At 31.1% G+C, this 22,165-nt stretch overlaps 1 protein-coding gene across 1 annotated transcript in view; it reads right to left on the minus strand.

Annotated features, from left to right (window-relative positions):
• The window catches only part of LOC113512395 (pituitary homeobox homolog Ptx1), a 75,418-nt gene that overhangs the window by 14,416 nt on the left and 38,837 nt on the right, over positions 1-22,165 (minus strand). The window contains exons 3-4 of the mRNA XM_026896275.3: positions 13,738-13,863; positions 4,742-4,989 (exon numbers count right to left, since the gene is read on the minus strand). Coding sequence (XP_026752076.1) covers positions 4,742-4,989; positions 13,738-13,863 — 374 coding nt within the window. The remainder of the gene's footprint in view (positions 1-4,741; positions 4,990-13,737; positions 13,864-22,165) is intronic.

Below are 22,165 nucleotides of genomic sequence, written 5' to 3' on the forward strand. Positions count from 1 at the left end.
TATTTGATCTAAGATAAATACTGCAATCTCGATGAAGAATAAACCAGTGTAATTTCTGATACGAGATCTTTAGGAACTGCAATAGATGAGAGGTGCAAGTATTTCATGTTTATATTTATGTATTTATTAAACTTTAATGCTAGTAGATAATGATAAGCAAGTTAAAGTAAGAATGGACTGGTTACTTCGCTCGAAGAATCGACCAGCGATGAGGAAGGAAGGTTCCTCAGTTGACAGCTCCGTACAAGCAAATGCAGTACGACCCTGTACGTTAGTATGATAAAGTGATGACCTCAAATTCATTGTAGAAAGCTGTGGATAGATAATGACTGCTATAATGATGATGATGATGAATACACCTAGATAAAATAAATGACGGATCTAACACCATATGGTGTTTTTTTTTTAATGGATGATAACGGAATGGTAACCCCGCCTGCGCTAACGGTATACGCTGGCGGGGCACCAGTGATAGATGATAGGTGAGGATGAAAAGGCAGGTCAGTTAGCCCATCGTGATGAATACACTTGGAATTCAGCACGATGGTTTCCAGGGGAGACCACGGGGAGGTCGACCTGTTAGGGTATATTATTAGCAATGGAACTGATAATCCGCATTACTAACAATCCCTTCTTCCCCCACCATATGGTGTTATCTACCAGTCGACCGTAGACAGGAATAATAAAAAATATAATTAATAATATTCATGATATTATTCACATCTACAGACGACGATTACCACTTTTTCGGCTTGTTTTCAGGTCTTTGTCAGAAATGCTTGGCATATCAATAGTTTTCTTAATATTTACTCATTTCTAGAGAATTGAGTACACATGTTAGTCGTTTAACATTACGATATTAATATTACGGGTAGGTACATAAAGAGGCAACGTTTTAACGTGCATTGTTTTAAGTTGTGAAGGATAATATAGCAATATAATCCCTCACACAATGGATATAATACCTTTCATCTTCAGAAATTTCAAAGTTTGATTCGGAGAGAATGCTCTATAACATTAAGTCCGCCTTTTGTACCAAAATTTTTTTATAATGTATAGTAACATATGAGAACGGATATGAGAAGTTAATAGATAACATAATACCTATGGCGTGTTTATGTATATTTCTAAATTTTAATTTTAAATCTTTCTAAATGTTTATTTACCCACACAGACCATATAATTGCAAAACAACAATCGTGAAATATTGTTTGATTTGACAAGCATAATTTGCAAGTAAATGCTTAAAAGAAAACACAGATTAAGATCTCATATATTAGAAGAGTTAATTGAGTCAATGAGCAGGCAATGACCCTAATGAGATGGTAACAAAAATAATATGTTCGACGATTTATCGGTGCGCGCGCGCAGAGATTTATAGGGCAACGGGCGCGCCGCTCGGACGAGATAATCCCTTGTCAGGGTTGCCAATATATTTGCTACAAAACGTTTTAACACGAGTATCTATAATTATTATTAACCTTGCATTTTTAGACTGTGCATTTTAAAGTCGTATCAAATATAACGTATAAAAAATAACAGTTTTTTTTATATATTTATACTTATTACACACAAATTTATTATTATTATATGTGTAGTGTAATTAGAAATCGTTCTTTATGGTGAAAATCTTTTTAAAAGTAATCTTTAAAAAGGAAGTTACTTCAAAATTGTAATTTCTAATAGTTGCTAGGGGAAAATAGTAATCAATTTGTTCTGAAATTAAATAATAAGTGTCATATAAGTATACTGTTCAATTATCTGCTTAATGTTTTTGGTATGAAGTGACAATGTATTCTAACTATTGTACTGTCAATTTTATTAATAAATATATAGACTAGATAAGAAATTATTTATCTACTTACATATTCTAATTGTATTGTAGTGGTAAAAAATAAGTGTAAAGTAATGTAGTTATGATCCGCTTTTCGTCGTGGTACGTCATATTGAAGATGAAAAAAGTTAAATCTTAGACAAATATAGGTAATAATTAATTATAATTGTAGTAAACTTTATACTTTTTAATGAAAATAGCTTTAATGGTATCAATAGTTTAGCAGTCAGTAGCATATAAAGTATAAAATAAAGAAGTATCGCACCATCACTTGCTCAAAATCATGAACTACTAGTTACCTTTGACCAAAGACCTCAACTTAACATAAAATCACAATTACATTTCGTACATATGAGAGTTACAACCCTATACGAACACAAATCGGTATGTTTTGAAGAACACACGCGGTCGTTTCAGAGGCAGCTCTTTACAGATCACAAGTAATATCTAACACTTGAACTGAAACAAGAATCGATTTACATCGATTGAGTCAGTCACTTTACAATCACCAAATACTTTATTGTAATGAAGTATTAATTTAAGGTATTAAGAAATTTGTTCATTTTATTACTATTTCTTGTGAGAAGTATGTTAATATTGACATTTATTAATTAATTAGAAGTAATGTATTACATAAATGCAACGCATTTTATATAAATACAAGTTACGTATTCTTGTAAATAGCAAACAAGGTGACAGTTCATCTGATTGAAAGTGGTAAGTAATCTTATGTAGTGGTATAAATAAGATTTTGATAATTAGTAATAATAAGTAAAGTAAGTAATATAACTACTTTAAATACATAATCGGGACTTATAAAAAACCTTTGCAGGTAAACAGTACCTATATACCTGCTTTATTTTTGCTGACGTTTTAAAATTAACTAGTAATATAACTGATACTAGGATGGGCAGTAGTTCCTCTCTTAAAATATTTCCAAATCCTAACTGCGGTTGCCCATCCGTCTGCTAAGCGTGGCAACTACTAGCAAAACCCCCCAAGGGGGAGGATGATGTTTAGCAGTGGACAGTTAAAGGCTGATATGATGATAACTGCTATACAATCAAGTCAATCATTTAGTCCTCAAGCTAGTTTACTTTGTATTATGAGAAACCAGGCAACAATTCAGAATACCCAGACTCGAGCCGTGCATTCTTCATACGCTCATTTGTTGGTATCCATTTGGCAAGTCATACAATACGAATACTCCTGAGCAATTATTATATATAATGTCTTTTAATTTTTTAATACTGCAAAGAAACAGATACAAATAGGACGGTCTATATGAAAGATAAATTTTAAACAGTTGTCATTTTACATTTCACTATACGTTGCTAGTTATAAATAGATCATCATATAGAAAATGAGAAGGTATATGTGTGCCAGATTTGAATTCATTGACACTGTTGACATCGAAGATATTCACCAATACACATGTTGTGAAGATTAGCCGAGCATCATTCAACAAATACCGAAGAAACCGAAAAGCATTCTATGAATCCGTCCCTGTAAATAGTACAGGGCTGCCAGTAACCGCAGAATCTAACGGGTCTTCCAAAACTATTGACAGTGAGTGTGGATGCGATCAGAATTAAGCCGGGGATTATGAAGAGACCGAAATAGACGACTCAAATCCAGGCAGATTAAGGGATTCCGTGTTCCGTCCGACGGCACGGCACAAAAATACCGAAGGCGCGCCGGATGCGATGATTAGTTTAAACATTTAGCTCGTTAATATTGTGATGCACTGCTTCGAATGTCACGTACAAACACGGTGTGAAAGTTCGCGCAAACTGCCCTGCAGCCAGATGGATAATAAAACTTTGTTTTATATAATTATTATAATGTACTATAATTGTAGTACGTTATTATTAACTAGTTTCTGCTCGCGATTTTATAGATAAAAGAACTGTGTGTCGAACAAAATAAAAAATTTGTTTTGTATTGCTTTTAGGATTTTCATATATATATATATATATATATATATATATATACATATAAACATTTGCCAGGAGTACTCTTTGATTTTGACATTCAGTGAAACTACAAAACAAAATATATTTCTACGATTAATGTAAATAAATGAAATAAGGAGGATGTTGACATTTACTATATATTATCATATATAATAAATCTTGATGATCATATATATATAAGAGAGAAGTCTCTGGAATCTCCGAAACGATAAAACTTATGAACCAAAAATTTCAGAAAAATCATCACAAAATTGAGATAAAAGACGCTATAAATAGGAGGCCTATGTCAAACAATAAATAGATGATAATTGTCTGATTATTTAGATTTGAAAAGGTTGACACTTCAATTAATATAAGCTAATATTAGATATTTATATGTTGAAAATGAAAGATTTGTTTTTTTGTTTAAAATGGATAAACTCAAAAAAATTCAATAGCTGCATTATCAGCGAGTAACATAGGCTATATTTTATTTTAAAAGCCCTGCGAAGTTGGAGCGAATCGCTAGTGCTAGTACATAATATAAAATGTTACCTAAATATCTATATTTCCTTTTATAATTCAGTAATAAAATTAACTAATTAATTATCATAAATACAGGTAGTAAGTAATCTTTTACTAACAGGGGCATGATTAGGGACGATAAACAAACACAAACTCTGTACTTATTAACTTAATTCCTACAAAACAAAATTTCAACATGTGGTCTACTGCTATACACAGAATTCCCCATATTTCACAAAGTAGCGATCTTAAACTTTCTATATTTATTCCATCTCACCACCTTCCATCACTCTTCCACCTTTTTTGCCTGTTATTAGGTGCTGGATCTATACAACTAGTTTATATTTACTTTAGGTTTAAGATCTTTCGGACTAAATTGATTACTTCTAATTTAACCAATTAGAACTATAATATTACTGATACTTACCCTAACTCTTGCTTCTGTGAGGTTAGTCCACATGGCTATCTCTTCACGTGTCGACATGTCTGGATAGCGATTTCTTGCAAAAGTCGCCTCTAGCTCTTGCAGCTGTTGACTCGTGAAGTGCGTCCTTTGACGTCGTTGTCTCTTGTTCTTCTTGTCTCCTTTGTCATCCAGGGACGGTTCGTCGGGCCCCACGCCGGGAGTCGTCGATTCCGTCTTTATCGTTGGCTCTGAAGTGAGGGGCCGATTACCTGAAAATGAAAGGTATTATGAAGCTTTTGTTTTATCTAAGTATTAATTATTGCTTTGCCACCTTTATTCTAAACTAAGATGAATGTGACCTTTTGAATGATAACTGTACATGCCTTCCTGATCATAAAAAAGTGGCATACGTTTCTTAAAGCTCTAATCGGGAATTATGAAAAAATTATTTGCGATTAGCAAGCACAATTAGCGAGGGTAACTTCAAGTTAAAAAAACATAAAGATTCTGTGGTGGTAGTAAGTATTTAGAATATTATTTAAACATTAAAAAACTGCAGATTATATTAGTGCAATATTCTTTCAACTAAAATGTTAATGCTCTATAGATGCGCGGACAGAGAAATATTAAGAATGCAATTTGAATATTTTTTCATTAATTATCAAAATAGATTTTCAGAAATAAAAATTTGAAATATTAGACGTTTAATATGTAATTCGATCCCATAATTTCTAGATCATGGATATTCTTTTAATTAAGCTGTTAAAGAATAAAAGAGGACCATATAGCACTATGTTATTTACAAATAATTGCAAGGTTTCATTCGTATTTATAAGACCAGCTCATTTTCTAGTGACCCACGGCAACAAAATCAAAACGTGTACTATATGATAAACAATATATGCTTTAAAAAGATATTATGTAAGTGTAATAACAATAGAGTCATGGCCGCCATTATTCGGTAGCAAGTCAGTTATACGGGGATTAAACGCTGGCGTAGATTATCCATTTACGACAGTGCTGTAAATTCGATGTTCTCAATGAGCCACGTCACTTCACATATAAATGTCACGTGGAACGTCTGTGTTCATTTTAATGATATGATAAAATCTGTGATGATAAAGAAACTGGCTATTTTCTGTTTATATTTTTAACTGTCAACGAATGAAGAGCTATCGAATAAACTCTACAAAGCAGTCTACATGGATACCCGTGTCTCACTGATAAATCTGCAAATTGTGGTTACATGACAGGATTTCATTTTGAAAGATGAGATATGGCAGTAAAATTATTAGACATGGAAACATGATACTGGTCCATAGCAATATTAATAAGAGATAATTAATTCCAATATATTTGGTAAACATCCATGGTAGTTTGCCCATAGGCGACCGTTACTATTTTTCTTTAGGTGGACAGTCAGTTATAAAATCTCTATCGCTCTACCGTTGAATATCCTACGAATTGCTACGAATCATAAAAAATATTGAAAATTTGTAAAGATATTTAGATTTTTGTTACTATTTATGTAAGTGCAAAATACTATACCCTGGATCAATACATAATGTTTATTGTAATTCTCATGGGAATAAAATTTACTCAATGCAAATTCAGCAACTTTTATTTTTCTGTTCTGAATATATTTTATCTATCATGACGGATGGTTTCATATTATACGTGTTTGTTATAATTAATATCATCGAACCTATATCGCGAGGGGACAAGTTCTCTGATAGTGATGTTATTACATCAATTCGTTACGATAACGTTCCGATCGCAATCAAGTTCTATATTGGCTTTGTTACAAATCCTAGTATTGTATCAGCATAGACTCGCTAAGTTTTATAATTTAGTGTTGTTCAACTATTTTTTATTGTTAAATAATAGATAATTAATTAAATAGTATTTAATAATAGATAAGATTACTTATGTTAATTGTTAAAATGAGCGCGTTCACGTTACACCGCTGCGTTGTGAGACGTGCTTATAAAAAAAGGTTACAATCCAATTTGAAACTAGTAGGACAACCCCGAATACGTTAGTAAAACAAATTTAAAGGAATTGTAATTTTTTAAATTATAAATATAATATGAATGTAATAATTAAGTAATTGTATAATGTACTATTAATGCTTACATTTATTGATTTCCTAATAATTTAAATTGAAGAAAATAATGTAAAATATTAAAATATTAAATTAACAGAGTTTTCTAAACAAATTAAAGAAGAAAGTAGTATTTAATTCGATTGTGATTTATAGAAATATTACGCAATGTGTTTGCTAATTATAAATGGGATTTTTTTATCACACGGATTTGTTACAATATCGCTTCTATAGTATGTTAATTGTGGTAACTCATTGTTTAAAACTGAAAAAAAATTATATTATTTAAAAATAAAAACATAAAATAAAATTTACGAAAAAAAATCTGTATCTGCAACAACAGCACTACAAAGTAAAAGATATGTACACATCTATTATTATCTTATGTTTTGTTAACAAACATACTGTATAATATTTTGTAAAAATTGTTTTTTTTTTTTCTTACAAATGATTTGACTTAGCGTTAACCATTTCAAAATAATTCTTACTAGATACGAATAAGACGAAAGGAAGAAAGAGGCAATCATCACCTACCGACGTGAACTAAAGAAAGAAACTTAAGCTTCAGACGACGCTCTTGATATCTAAGATACCACGTTCGCTATATCAGAGATAAATTGCATTGGTAACCCGTCCTACTGAAAAATTATGTCACCAGACTATGGTAATAGGTAAGAAGATAATAACTACCCAGGTGATAGTCACGTAAAATTCTACTACGAATATTTCGAATCCGAGTCCATTTTAAGCAATTACAAAATTCTCAAATCGCCTGTATTTTCAACCGATTTCCAAAAAACTATTCTCAATTCGATTGTATTTTTTAATGTTAGTGACCGTCAGTTTTAAAACGATTTGAAAATGTTTTTTTTTTATCCGAAAGGATATACTTATAGATTGACCCATAAAAATCCCATAAAATATCATAATCGGTTTACTGAATCGATTATGATATTTTATGGAATTTTTATGTTTAATTTTTTAACCAAATTTTTTGGACTTAATTGACTGGTTTTGTTAAAATCGAAGTCGGTTTTTTGTAGGACATTTTTATTATATGTATGTTAAACGATATGTTCGCTAATTATAAAACTTCCCGTATTAGTCCAATATTAATTCTGTCTTGACTACTCTCTGTTTTTTTTTTTTTTGCGGAATTAAATAGTATTTCATGTATAAATTGTTAATGTTATACACTTTTAAGCAGATATCTACCTACCTAATCTATATAAATGGCAAAACCTTTAAAAATAAACAATAGATATTTTTTAAATACCAGAAAAAAAATCTTTATCTAATCAAATGTAAAAACCCTGTACTAGAATATAAAAAAATATATATCTTAATCGTTATTCAAAAATACTTTAATTTGATACTGTATTTACCCACTGTGGATTATCAGATACAGTTTTATTGCCCATAATATATCTTGATTGAACATTTTTAATATGACATATCTATTTTGTGTCGAACATAATCCACGAATTAGCAATTACAATAAATATGTACTCTTATTTCAATTTATATTCCAAATTTTATATTTTTTTAACGAAACATTTCAGATTTATATAAATATCAGACAAGTGTGTACGGATGAATTTATTTTTCAAAATGTATGTAATTAGATAATATAGCAAGCACTGCAAAAATACATTGGCGCAGGAATTCCCAGAGTGGCGTGATGTAAATTTGGAATCGGAACTCACAAAAATATATAAATGAAAATTTTCACAAGAGAGATTTGATGAACTACAAATTAAAAAATAAATGTATAATATAAATAAAACAATAATCATACAATCACACCAATAGCTTGGTCCTCAAGAGTCATGGTCGCAGAATACTGTAAACTCTATTTTGTGTATTGTATTCTTTAGTATTACAAATGATATATTTTTTTGTAATGTATCACTATCATGTATGTTATTAACGTTACAAAATTATATACTTGTCACGTTTTGTGTTAAAAATAAAAAAGATAATACTAACACTATCTAATCTAATGGTATACATACAGTTCTCTCTGTTTATAACATTAGAAACCTGGCGTGAACATAGATATTGTGTTCAGGACATTGATGATAAATCAAGAAATTAATGATTATAGTAATAACGTTATAGTAAGTAGTAATGCCATGCGGTTGTGACAGGCTACTCTTTCCTTTTTCTTGGGTGTCGTAAAATGTGACTAAGAGAACTTAATATTCGAGGGATGGATAGTAGCGTCCCTCTTAAAACATCGCCAAAGCCTGCGGTTGCAGTTGCCAATTCGCCTGCCTGCATCGCAACTTCTTGCAAAACCCTTCTGTTGGAGTAGACCTATATTTAGCAGTGGACAGTAAACGGCTCATTTGATGATGAAGTAGTAATAAACTTAAGTAAAAGTCTATTACAATTACAGATTCTATCAAAAATCTTTTAAAAAATGACATGGAAACGTCTATAGAATTACAACTACCTACATTAACCAGAAAACGATAAACAATTCAATCACATCACTATGACGCTGTAGTGTATAAAGTCCGGGGTGCAATCCTAAATGTGCCACATTTGGGAATTAATTTTTCAAAATTAGCTCGCGTCGAAGCGTTCGAAGTGTCCCAGATGTATGTATCGATCTGATACAACGCAAAACCAGGAAATTAAAGAAATGGTATCACTAAGACATTATCGTAGATAAATAGTTATATCTAATGTATTATAATTTTATTCTGATACAATTTATTACAAAACTTCGATTTCAATACAAATATTCATTCTCAATATAATAATAAGCCCGCCATACCCGGCCTAATCAAAATATTTGCGGAGGATTAGGCGCGTATCGCGTTAATTTCGACAACTTTATTAAAACCATCAATCTGTACGGCTTGGCAATCTCATTGGTGTATAATGAACAAGGTGGGATTATAGTCTCAAAGTTTAGGTAGCGAGCTACCGCGCTATCCTAGCGGCGATTACGATGCGATGGCGATTCCAGGGCTGCCACCTCATATATTAGGTAAGTTCTAATTGTTTAACGAAGCCCTTTTTGTAAAAAAAATACGAACACGATAATATAATAATAATGAAACTTATGTTCTGACAAAAACACTAAAACGTCGATCTGCATTTTTGGATTTTAACATAATTGCTCATATTTGTTTAGATTATAAAAAAGGTGTCTATTTGTAAAACAACTAAAAAATTGTTTAATGAAAAACATGAACTGCCTTTGAACATAATAATAATAAATTTTATTGAAAGTAAAGTCAATTAAAGATATTAATCTGAGCTACGTGTACTACAAACTGATTTGCACTAATCGAAACTTACATACAACTTCACATAATTATTGTCCCCATAATCTCAATGCAGTAATATCGATCAGATTCGCACTAAGCGATCGGGTCTTTGACCTCTATGATAAGGAAACCCTCCAAAAATTAGCTCACGTGCAAGATGTGCTGCAAAGGAATGACTGTAAGGGGATTAACACACCCTAGTGAACAGTGGGCCGTCCGACGTTACAAAAAGATGAACATTTACCAGCATTTTTACTCAATATAAAACTAACCAACCAGTAATCTTACTAGATAGATATTATTTATATAATTTATATCTTACTGGATAGATATTATTTATATATATAATTTATAGCATCATTACTTCTTTTAAATGGATCTCATAATTATCGCATATCGCATAAGAATTCATTTCGCAAATATAGTTTGCCTCTTGAAAACTCTGAGCTTTATATAATCAATAGCAGTTTAGCAGCTCATTGAGCAATGAAAAAATCTATTGTACTACATCGTTGAATATATTAATGTTATTAAGAATAAACGAACGCTCAAATCTGCAATTGCAGAACGTTTACTTGAATCCGAACCAAATTAATGCAGTTCATACAAAAAAGAAAACTCGAAATAGTGTTTTATTTTTTTAGAATCCTAGATTTTACGACAATAATAATGATACATTTGTATGAAGAAACTTGTAACTAAAATATGATAATGACGATTACAAACTACATAGAATGCAAGGAAGAGACTTATTAATGCGGATTACCAGTCCCATTGCTAGTAATATACCCTATTAGGTCGACTTCCACATGATTCCCCTGGAAACCATCGTGCTGAATTCCAGGTGTATTCATCACGATGGACTAACTAACCTGCCTTTTCATTCTCACCTATCATCCCTCACTGGTACCCCGCCAACGTACACTGTTAGTGCAGGCAGGATCACCATTCCATTATCATCCATTAAAAAAACCTACGTGCAGTATGAACATCAAAACAATTTCAAATTTACTTACTGAAATGAACATAAAAAAATTCACTACATAAACGAAAAGCATGAAAAACATTTTCTTTGGCATCCCTATTGAATTTCGATATGAAACGATATGGGCTGATACCAGTTATCAGGGGCGCGCTTTGAACGCTAGCCGACCCATCGATCATGTCATACAACCTTTGCGATCAGCCGACACCGCGACACGTAGGTAAATAATATAGTTAACATATGTTACAGATATCAAACATGTTACACTTCACACTAGAACCGATAAATACAACCTTTCTTAATGGGTTGTTTGCTTTAGTTATATAACCGTTTGACCGGCGATAAGGATATAATTAGAAAAGGGTGTATATTTTGGTACATATATATTAAATATAGTTTTATTTCTAAATAGGCTGATTCTCCACCTAATGTTTTTAAATTTGACGGTATTTTTTGTATGTCATTAAGTGATTATGTCGTTAATTTAGCACGGATTTTGACAATTGATTGAATTTAATGAAATGATGACATTGTTGGTCCTATTTATATTTTAATTATTAAAGATAGAATGGTGTCTATGCTAACGGAATACAATGGCGCGATACTAGCTAGAGGATAAAACGATGAGGATGAAATCAGATCAGTTGACCCAACGTGGAAAATTCACCAGAAAGCAACTACAATATTTTCCGAGAGGATCGTATGGAGATCGACTTGACAGAGTATGTTATTGATAATGGGGACTGACATCTAACTGACAGACTGACTGACTGACTAATTATCCCTTCCCTGTCTATAATGATGTTGTCCCGATTGAAATATCTAGATTTTTTGTTTGGAACACACTTTGTGATATGTGGTTAGTTGGGGCTTGGGCTAATTTGAAAGCTGCGATCATATTATGGGTAAAACAATGTAACCCAAATCTAAAGTTGGTAATTTAATAGTGGGTTAATCGATTTATCGAAGTATTGACAATTTTAAACAATTGCCTATACAGGGTAAGTGATTAATAAACCAGGGTTTCCGACTAAGTATATATACCTATTGCAACTGACCATATATAATCAATTGTATATCCCAGAAATAAGTAATTCTTCATTACCCAAACTATTTATATTTGATCGTCATATTGAATTAAAATTGCCGATACATTCATAAGTATCTTTTGATATTGTTATCATGATACGATGCTTTTGTAAGAATATACAATGTATGTTTTTTTTTCGACTTCGAATAAGGCCTTGAATATACCGTAAGTATATTTACGTCTTGTGAAACAAATATTTTTATCTAATCATCTATTATATGTAGAAACAAACATAGCACCTAAGCGTAGGCTAAGCGCAGACCGCTCCACACTCCACGGCCCTGCGCGACGCGACCCCCGCGGCGCCGCGCTTAAAATCATGTCTGTTTGTGAAAGCATTATAATTCCGTGCAGCAGTATTTGCCATAGAATCCATGAAGCTTACTCGGTTTGCTTTCAGTTTTAAATATGTCACATTGTGTGGTCCTACGATGAATTTAAAAAAGTGCAAGGAATCAGTTCAGTTGTTTAATTTATTCATGTCTAAATATAGGTTGTTAGATGAGTTGAATGTTGAATTTTTAAAATTGTCGATAATAAATCATATATTTTTATCTAGTTAGAACCATTAAATAAAATAAGGTGTTTTTCCTTACTTCCATACTTTTAATTTTTTACTTTGCACACCCTGGGACAACAATATTATAATATATAATCAGGTAGGGATGATCAAGTTATGTACGTAGTAAGGACGACGAATCCCAATAGGTGGTTCGACACGACTCTCAGTAAGTAATTGAATATCGAATTATGTAAATATCTATTACTTATACTATAATAATATCTATTAACTTTTGATATTTAGTTATATTATCTGTTTATCGTTAAATGATTTTTTTAAAGTTTTATTTATGTTTATATTATAAATGATTGGAGAGACCAAAGAAAATTCTTACATTTTTACTTATTCGTTCATCAATTCACTTAGTAAAAGATATTTTATTCTTTGTCTTTTGCGGTTTTAAGTGAAATAGATAACATTCAACTACAAAATATAGAAAAGAAAATATTCAATACTAAGTGAAAAAATTAATTTTCAATGTAATCTAGAAAATTATACATAATATAATGAGTTCATTAGAGGAATGTATATAATCATTGCTAAGCGTAATTAACATTTTAGCTAATAAGTGTGTGATACTGTCAAAATTTCAAGTGAACGACAGGAAGTAAAATATTTAGGAAAAAACATCGATTAAAAATAATATTGCGTGATGAAAGTTTATTTGGTATAAAAAATCTATAAAGTGACTTGCGCAGATAAGCCCATTGAAGTTTTCATTGTACCTAAGTCTATAAAATGTCTCTGTGTAATTTTATGTTTTGCACCATATATGAATAAATTTCTCAAGACTACAGCATTCTTTGAAAAAGAGAGTTTTTTCAAAGTTCGCAACACGTGCGCTATTCCCCTGGTACAACAAGCGTCTGTAGTCTATGGTAATTACTTACTATCAAGTGGATCGTATGCCTATATGCCACCTCTGTAGTATAAAAATAAAATAAAAAAAGTAACTGTAGATGTCCATGTATATTACTTAAATCATCACTTACTGTCATCTGTGTGTTTACGATCGCGCCTCGGCCTCGGGGGTGCATATAATGATTGGTCCACTCCAGATCCAGCAGACGCCAGTGACGAGTGCCCGCTGTCTCGAAATTCTCCTGTTTCTGCCCATACTGTGAAACAAATAGAAATATGTAATTCTACAACTATTATATCATAGGAAAATCAGATATCAATGCACAAAAGAAACGTGAGATGTAGAGCATGAGATTTTGCATGATTTCTTATAACGTAAGAGAAATCACAATCTTTTTAAATTGTCTTAACTGTTAAATACTAGTTTGTAATATCAAAAACGTAAGGTTAAAAAGGTCATAGAATTCAAAAACTTATAGAGCTTTTTTATTAGGTATTATTTAAAACTAGTACCTAATACATATTTGTACAAATACAACAAAAAGGAAATATCATAAATCTGGTCATTTATAGCCATCAGTAAATGTCGTACAAAAAGATAATGTTGCCAAGCCACAGAAAATAATTTTAAAAATATACAAACATCTATTCGCAAGTATAATTAATACACACAAACTAGGTAATCAAGGCACCGGACCAAACATTGTTTATAAATTCGCGGTGTTAAACGCAATTAGAAGTTATTTACTTCAGACAAAGTTTGTAACGCGTAAACGCCGAAATGTTTACGTGCACACATAAATTCAATTAACGTTACTAATAGCGTCATTATTTAACAAGAAAATCTTGACAAAGTAATGTATTCGTTGAGCGACGATGACGCCCCGTCGCTTGCGTCGTAATTAAGTGTCCCCGAACACTTGTTAACAAATTAGTCAGATGAGACGCGACTGTGTGTGCGCGCGCCCTTATTAATAGCACACATGCATGACATCTGCATATTTATTCGGCCTTTAATAAATTATTATTATAACAACTGAAATATATAAAGTATATACAATATAACTACAACTGTTTGAACTTTTACAAGATTTTTATTTAACTTGCTTCGTTCATATCTATGCCTTTCAGGTTCAATTTATAGTCCATTTTTCATACTGGAAAAGCGTCAAGTTAAGCTAAAATTTTATATACGGATGTAGTTACATATATATTGAGTAACAAATATCTAAACATCTAATCATTGAGAAGTGTTCATTGAAAAATTTATACTCTATTTAGGATGTGTTTAGAATTTTCAAATATAGTTTTATCATTGTGGTCAAATCTAAAACCTATATAGTATTGAATTTTATCACCTAACATTATCTGATGTTCTCAATTTTAGTGAGCATATTTGATTATAATAATAAAATACGAAACAAATAAAGAATTTTCTTATACCGTCAAAAAAACATCTTTTAATAATATTCAGGGTCGTCTGAGTATAGTAGTAATAATTGTACACTATAATTTCAGATTAAATTGTTATGAAAAATTCAAAATTTCGTATACACAATGTTTTACAAAAAAACCAAGATAGATAGAGCGCTACCTAAACATCACCCATCTTAGACAAAAAAAGTAAATGTAAAATAAATGGCGCAGCGTGATATCCTTCAATTTACTCACACTATGCATCTCTGTTGCACACCAGCCACGAGCTTAGGAGCAACAGAGAGAGGTGTATAAGATAAATTACGTATACATCACCGAGCGCACTAAGAGCCAGACATATTATCTGCCAAGTTTATTAAAAAATCTTTTAATTTACTCCGAAAACAAATGCACTCAAATTTCCATTGTATTTTTTTTTTTGTTTATATAAAGCAGCTATTTCCATTGTGTCAACCGTTGAGCCGATTGTTTTGGGAAAAGTCACGAACTGTTACAATTGATTGCGTAGAATGCCGATGATAATTGCAATTAAAAAATAACGACGACATTCTTTCGTTTTGTTACACCATCAGAATTTCTAAATGATTCTTAATACTTATATTGTCTTTCGTTCACAGATTTTCAAAATATGATTTTCTATACATTTTATGCGAATACATTTCATTAATAAACGAATTTAGGATTTTAGGATACTTTTTGATAAGTATTATAAGAAATCTCATTTCTGAAAATAGAAAAATATACTCAACTGAGTGCCTATTGTAAGAGGCTACTAAGGGAACTTAAAGGTCGGGGGTGGGCAGCAGCATACCTCTTAAAACATCATCAAAGCCTAACTGCATGCTTCGCAAATAGGTTGGCAACTGCAGTAAGGCTTTCATGATGTTTTAAGAAGAACGCTACTGCCTATCCCTCTACGTCGGGACCACACGGCAAAATCAAATTAATTTGATAATTGTTGGAGTATAAAGTTTATTTCAGTAAAGTTTCAAAAACATTAATTTTATTTATGGGTGGCAACAATTTTTTATTGGATATCTCATTTTTAGAAGGTAGCAACTCTTGTATTTTTTTTTATTAGTATGTGCTCTCTCTTGTCTGTGGTCCTTTTAAGAAAAATATGTAAGAGAAGTGTTAAATGAAAAATAAATATATCAATATATTGTCCGCTGTTTTTATAAAAACACCACATCAAACTTCAATAGAAATTTACATCAATATTTAACCATGAGTTATGTAATAAATATTATCAGATCGATCAATGACATAGACCAACTTTCTACTGGAACTAATTGCTCATGAAACTGCTATTATAGAAAATTTTTATCAAAATCTTTTTAAAATCGACACACTTCAGAGCAATTTTTTTAATAATAAAAAGTCAATTTATCTACGCTCTAAAATGGCAGTAAATCCAGGCATAATTTATATGACTTGTTATATTATAATTAGAAACTTACGACATATGTATTTATATATATTTAGACATATAATTTATTATATTATTTTGATTTATTTATAAAATATACATATCGTTTGTATCATATCATAAATGATCCAATCACTATGAAATTTGATATATACATACGTATTGTATGAAGGATATAGGCTACTTTGAACGTAGTCAGTGACCATATCCTGGAAACGCGGAGGGATTCGCGGGTAAAAGCTAATCATCTATAAAAGTAATCACTATGTATATTCACTAAAAAGAAAATATTTTGATGTTAAACTATTACGATAATATTGAGTTACCTACAACATTTGAAATAGTACACTCAGACAATGTTGTCAAAAAAAAAGAAAGAATGGGTCTAACATGGTAAATAGGCAGGTTTTAACCTGTCATTTAACATATATACACAAAAAGACAAAAATTCAGTGCTTTCTTCTGTTTAAAATCAGTTGAAAATTATTTGTGAATTCATAAAACTTTCACGAATTCAGAAATATTTAATTATTTTGGAAAAAAAAAATAATGGATCATATGGTCCTTAATACATTAAAGAGCGTTTATCCTATAAATTCACTTATTGAGGTATATCAAATACATAAAGTCGCAGGACGAATGCTTATCTATTTAAAGGCAGATATTACGATTGTTTCAAAAAAACAGTGTAACAACATACTCCACATATGTGACGTTATCACTACACATGTAGAACAAACGTCGGGCCATACAAACGTACAGTACAAACGACACTAGTTCAAATAAATTTTATGTTTGCTGCTTTGATAACGACTGATAAGCGTACCTTCATTGTTTTATTGGGGGCTGTAAACTGTGCTCCATGCTCGTTTACAATCATGAACTGTGGATGCTCTCGTATGTATGACCAAAAGGCATAACTGTTATATAAGCAGATACCAAAATATAGAAAGCCAAATGAGCTATAATATTTTGCAAAGACCTAGTCCTATGTTATAGCAACGCAGATTTAAAAGAGTAACTGTTGTGTTTCTTTGCGGGTTCTTTTTAGAAGATAAATTTATGAATCCTGTAGTAGACTCATATAAATATGACTATTTAAATGTGCTTGTAAACAAGTTTAGTTGAATGAAAAATACTTGAATTTCAATTTGGAGAGGTATCATGGGATTGACGCATAAACATAAAAAAAATCTAGTTTTCACATTTCCATGCTTAGTGGTATCCCATACCAAACCCCATACAAGATGTCCCTAATTAAAATTAATAGAAGTTATGTAATTACTGCAGAATAGGGCATGAGTAATACATCGAATTCAGAGACTCCTGCCCACCTTGCACTATTATTTATGTAATTAAAAATTATTATCTTCTCTATAATTACAAACAAGGAACGTATGTAAGTGTATCTTATTAAATTATTTTCGCTCGAAATGTCATTATAACATACATACATACATATCTGTCACGCCTGTCTCCCATTAGGGTAGGCAGAAACAATGGAACGCCAAATGCTTCGATTCAAACAAACCTCTTTCGCTTTTTCCACATTCATCAATCTTTTCATACACGCTCGCCGGTTACGAGTACTTTTAATTTGGCCCTTCTTCAGCACGTCGCCTATTTGGTCGACATACGTTATTATTATATTTATCAAAATCAATAGAAACAATAAAAAGTTACTGCGAAAATAATAAAGCCTCTATTGTTGGCATAACAATCTAATAAGTACTAAATGAACAGTTGCTAAGAGCTTACCTGTCTACTTATTACCAAATCTCATTAGGTTAAGTAAAACAGGTATTCTGTGGTAGAGCGTAGGACAGTTTGGACAGATTATGTGCTAATTTGCCATACCACAAAGGGTATGGCAAATTAGCTTATGATTTTAACGGCATATATAATATAATGAAGCAACAGACGTCAAGAAAATATTTATAATCTATTGTCAGGGAATATGTATTAGGATTTAATTACAGTATATTTGTTAATCCTATTTATAAATGCGAAAGTTTGTAAGGATGGATCATGTTTGTTACTCTTTTCCACTAAAACTACTAAACAAATTTGAATGAAACTTGGTATACGGGTAGGTTATGTTTCAACTTAACAAATAGGATATTGTATGTACTGATTATGCAGGCGAAGTGGCGGGATACAGCTAGTAAAAAATATATTTTGCTTTGCCAAAAAGACTTCAATTGTGAACTCAAATACAACGACATAATGACAATGAATGATATTTCGTAAGCACATTAGATTGAAATTGTTTAAATTTTAAGCATGGGTAATATGGATACCGTCCCAATATCTATATATCGAGTTCTTCTAGACATTGATGGCGGAAAAAATATTATCATCTTTTTTTTTACACCACTAAGGTGGCAAACTAGCATACGGCCCACCTGATGGTAACTGGTTACCGTAGATTATGAACACCTGCAATATCAGAGGTATTACGCGTGCGTTGCCGACCCTGAAGAAACCTCTTTGGATATTGCTCATATCGGATGGATATCTAATTTCGAATTTGTTAAAAGTCTGTTTTCTAATAAAATTTATTGGGTAACCGATTTTGAATATAATATATTCCTTATTAAAACAGTCCAAAGGTTGTCTGGAAGAGATTGCTTAGCGATTGCTTAGGCCGCCTTTTGTATTATTTCCTATTACAGTTAAATGTATGTACTATTTTATGAATGGTGCAATAAAGTGTAGATAAATAAATAAATATTGTAACTAAAATATATAGATATTGCTCTATATTAAACACCATTATTAAATTTAGAAAACGAATTTTTATATCTGAATAATCATGTGCAAGAAGACTGCTTCATAATACTTAAATAGAGTTTTTATGCTCTACCAAGAAAAACAACATCTCCAATTGATGTAAAATTAATATAGGATAATATATTGTGCATATAAAATTAATATACGCACAATCGCGTAACATAAACGCAAAATTACAGAGGAATTAAGAAACTTTTAAAAACCGCTTCGGTCGAGTACTCATTCCATTTTATCTATGGACCACCTTCACGATTATAGCATTGTGTCATAACTATTACAAGACGCTTCATATCTTTTATGACTGTACATTTACACAATTTTATTATAAACACAAACACATCCTCTAGTCTACTAGATAGCGCACTCGGCGCACGCAATATCAGACAGATGAGCAAACCAATTTAAAGTACATAAAATTGTAAATTACGATTTCGTTTTATATATTAACTTTATAATAAAAGAAAGAAAATACATTTTAAAAGTACTTGTAAGACGCGAAAAAATTTAAAAGTCTTAGAATGCGTGTAATAAACGAGTAATTTATGTGTACAACCCCTATCGAATATATAACGAGAGACGCGACATTTTTATATTCATTTTCCATGGGACAGTAACTATTTTGCGTTTTAGTACTTTTTTATAGTGCACTGAAAAAGTAATTTTAATAGTTCCTTGATTTTATTTGTTCTTTTAAATATTTTCATACAAAATCATCTAATTAATTTAGTATCAAAATCAGATACTTTAGAACAATGATGGTATGATATAAGCTAGCGTATACTCGTATGATAGATAGCGTATAAGCGTATAAGTCGCTTATATACGCTTGCTTCTATTTACTATAAAAGATATTAATATAATGTGACAAAACAATTACGTTTACGTAGTACTTTATTATAATTAGTTACTCAATTTGAGTATTTTAAAAGACAAACAAATAACATAATTTACAGTAATATATAGATCTCGTTAAAAATTAACATAAGTTTTAAAAACAATATGCAGTAATAAATAGTCAATTGAAAATTCATCCTCATGTCCTACAGCCTCAATGGTCGCGTACTGCGCGGTTTCAGAGATGTTTCCTCCCACGAACACTCAGGTTGTGGAATGAACTCCCTGCCGAGGTTTTCCCAAGAGACTACAGCATGGGGTTCTTCAAAAGGGGGGTAAAGACTTCAGGGTCGGCAACGCACGCGTAATGCCTCTGGTATTGCAGGTGTTCATAGGCTACGGTAACCACTTACCATCAGGTGGGCCGTATGCTTGTTTGCCATCTCAGTGGTATAAAAAAAAAATGTATCTCGGTTAATTAATGTCTCGGCCACGCGGAGAAAGTCAGGTGTGTAATTAGTCATTAATATTATGTCTCTGTCGTTACTGTCTTTTATCTCTTGATGCAAGTAGTTTATTTAAATGTCTGTCTACAGATATACCTACTTGGTAGGTATAAATTACGCATTGTAAAGTTATTGCGGATATGTATATATAAACGCACATAATTTTAACATTTTAGCTTGTTAAACTTATATAAAGACGTTTATTTATTTATTTATTCATTAGTGCATGTATGTGTACAAGGCGGACTTAATGCTAAAAGCATTCTCTCGCAACCAACCTTAGGAAAGTATTAGAATACTATATATATATATATATATATATATATATATATATATATATATATTATACACAAAGATAAGAATAATCAAATTTCTAAGATTTATCTTTAAGTTAAAATATTAAATAAAAATAGTATTTGCTAAAAAAACTAGCTCTTTACTAAGAATACTAGCTTTTTACCTACTATGTACGCATGGATTTCAGAAGTAGGAAATCCAGTAACATAGACCACTTCTAGACAGCGTATCAAGGTAATGTTTTACCTTGATATTATAACGGACTTTAAAACAGACCTTGAGAAATACTGCTGTGAAAACCGTATCCAATTTAATGCAGTAACTTTTGCATAATGCTGGAACAAACATACAGACAGACAGACGACATTTCTAAAATTATTGTTACAACATCTATTAACCTTATTAAGAATCCATAGATATTTTTTTTAAATCCCTCATATCATTATCTGGTTACAATTTTATTATATTAATAATATTTAGTACAATATAAAGCCGACTATACCTGTACTGTAATAGTGATTTGTCACACGAAGTTACAAATACTCTCTTGATATGTTTAAAGACATAGATTCACAGATATAACGCTTAGTCATATCTCTAAAGAAAACATGCACTTTACGTTACGAGATACTAAAAGCTACAAATTGGGCACTTTATAATAGGCACGATATACGTTTTTACCGTCACCGTGTAATAGGAGAGAAAAATGTATGCAGTTTTAAAAAGCCACTTTTATTTTGCGCAACGATACCGTGGACGTTCACGAAAATTTAATAGCATTAGTTATATGTATTAAGCAAAATTTGACATGTATTAAATGCCAATTTGGTACATATTTAGTTATATATATCTACTATTTTTTTTTTCTATACCTAATGGTGTATTTAATAAGTTCATTAGAAAAATTTGGTAATAATTTAAACGAGTCACAAAATTACATTTCAATTTTGCCAAAGATTGACCGGGAGACAATACTACAATATTTAGTATTAAGTCCGCCATTTGTACAAATTTTTTTGTAATGTGGTTAATAAAGAATAAATAAATAAATAGCCAAACAAAAAATTCATTTGTTTACTCTCCATAAATTCTGATTATTTTTATTCATATAAAATACGACAAAAATACAAAGATGAATGCTATGTAATTATTTTACCATATCAGACATTTACTATACTTCCTATTATCATACTTATTTATTGTCCAAGTGGCACTTAAAAGCGTGCCTTTCGAGTATCTATATTTCAGTGTTCAGTGTTAATA

Source organism: Galleria mellonella, unplaced genomic scaffold (genome assembly GCF_026898425.1).
Source record: "Galleria mellonella isolate WM207_F2 unplaced genomic scaffold, CSIRO_AGI_GalMel_v1 utg64, whole genome shotgun sequence".
Classification (NCBI taxonomy): Eukaryota; Metazoa; Arthropoda; class Insecta; order Lepidoptera; family Pyralidae; genus Galleria; species Galleria mellonella.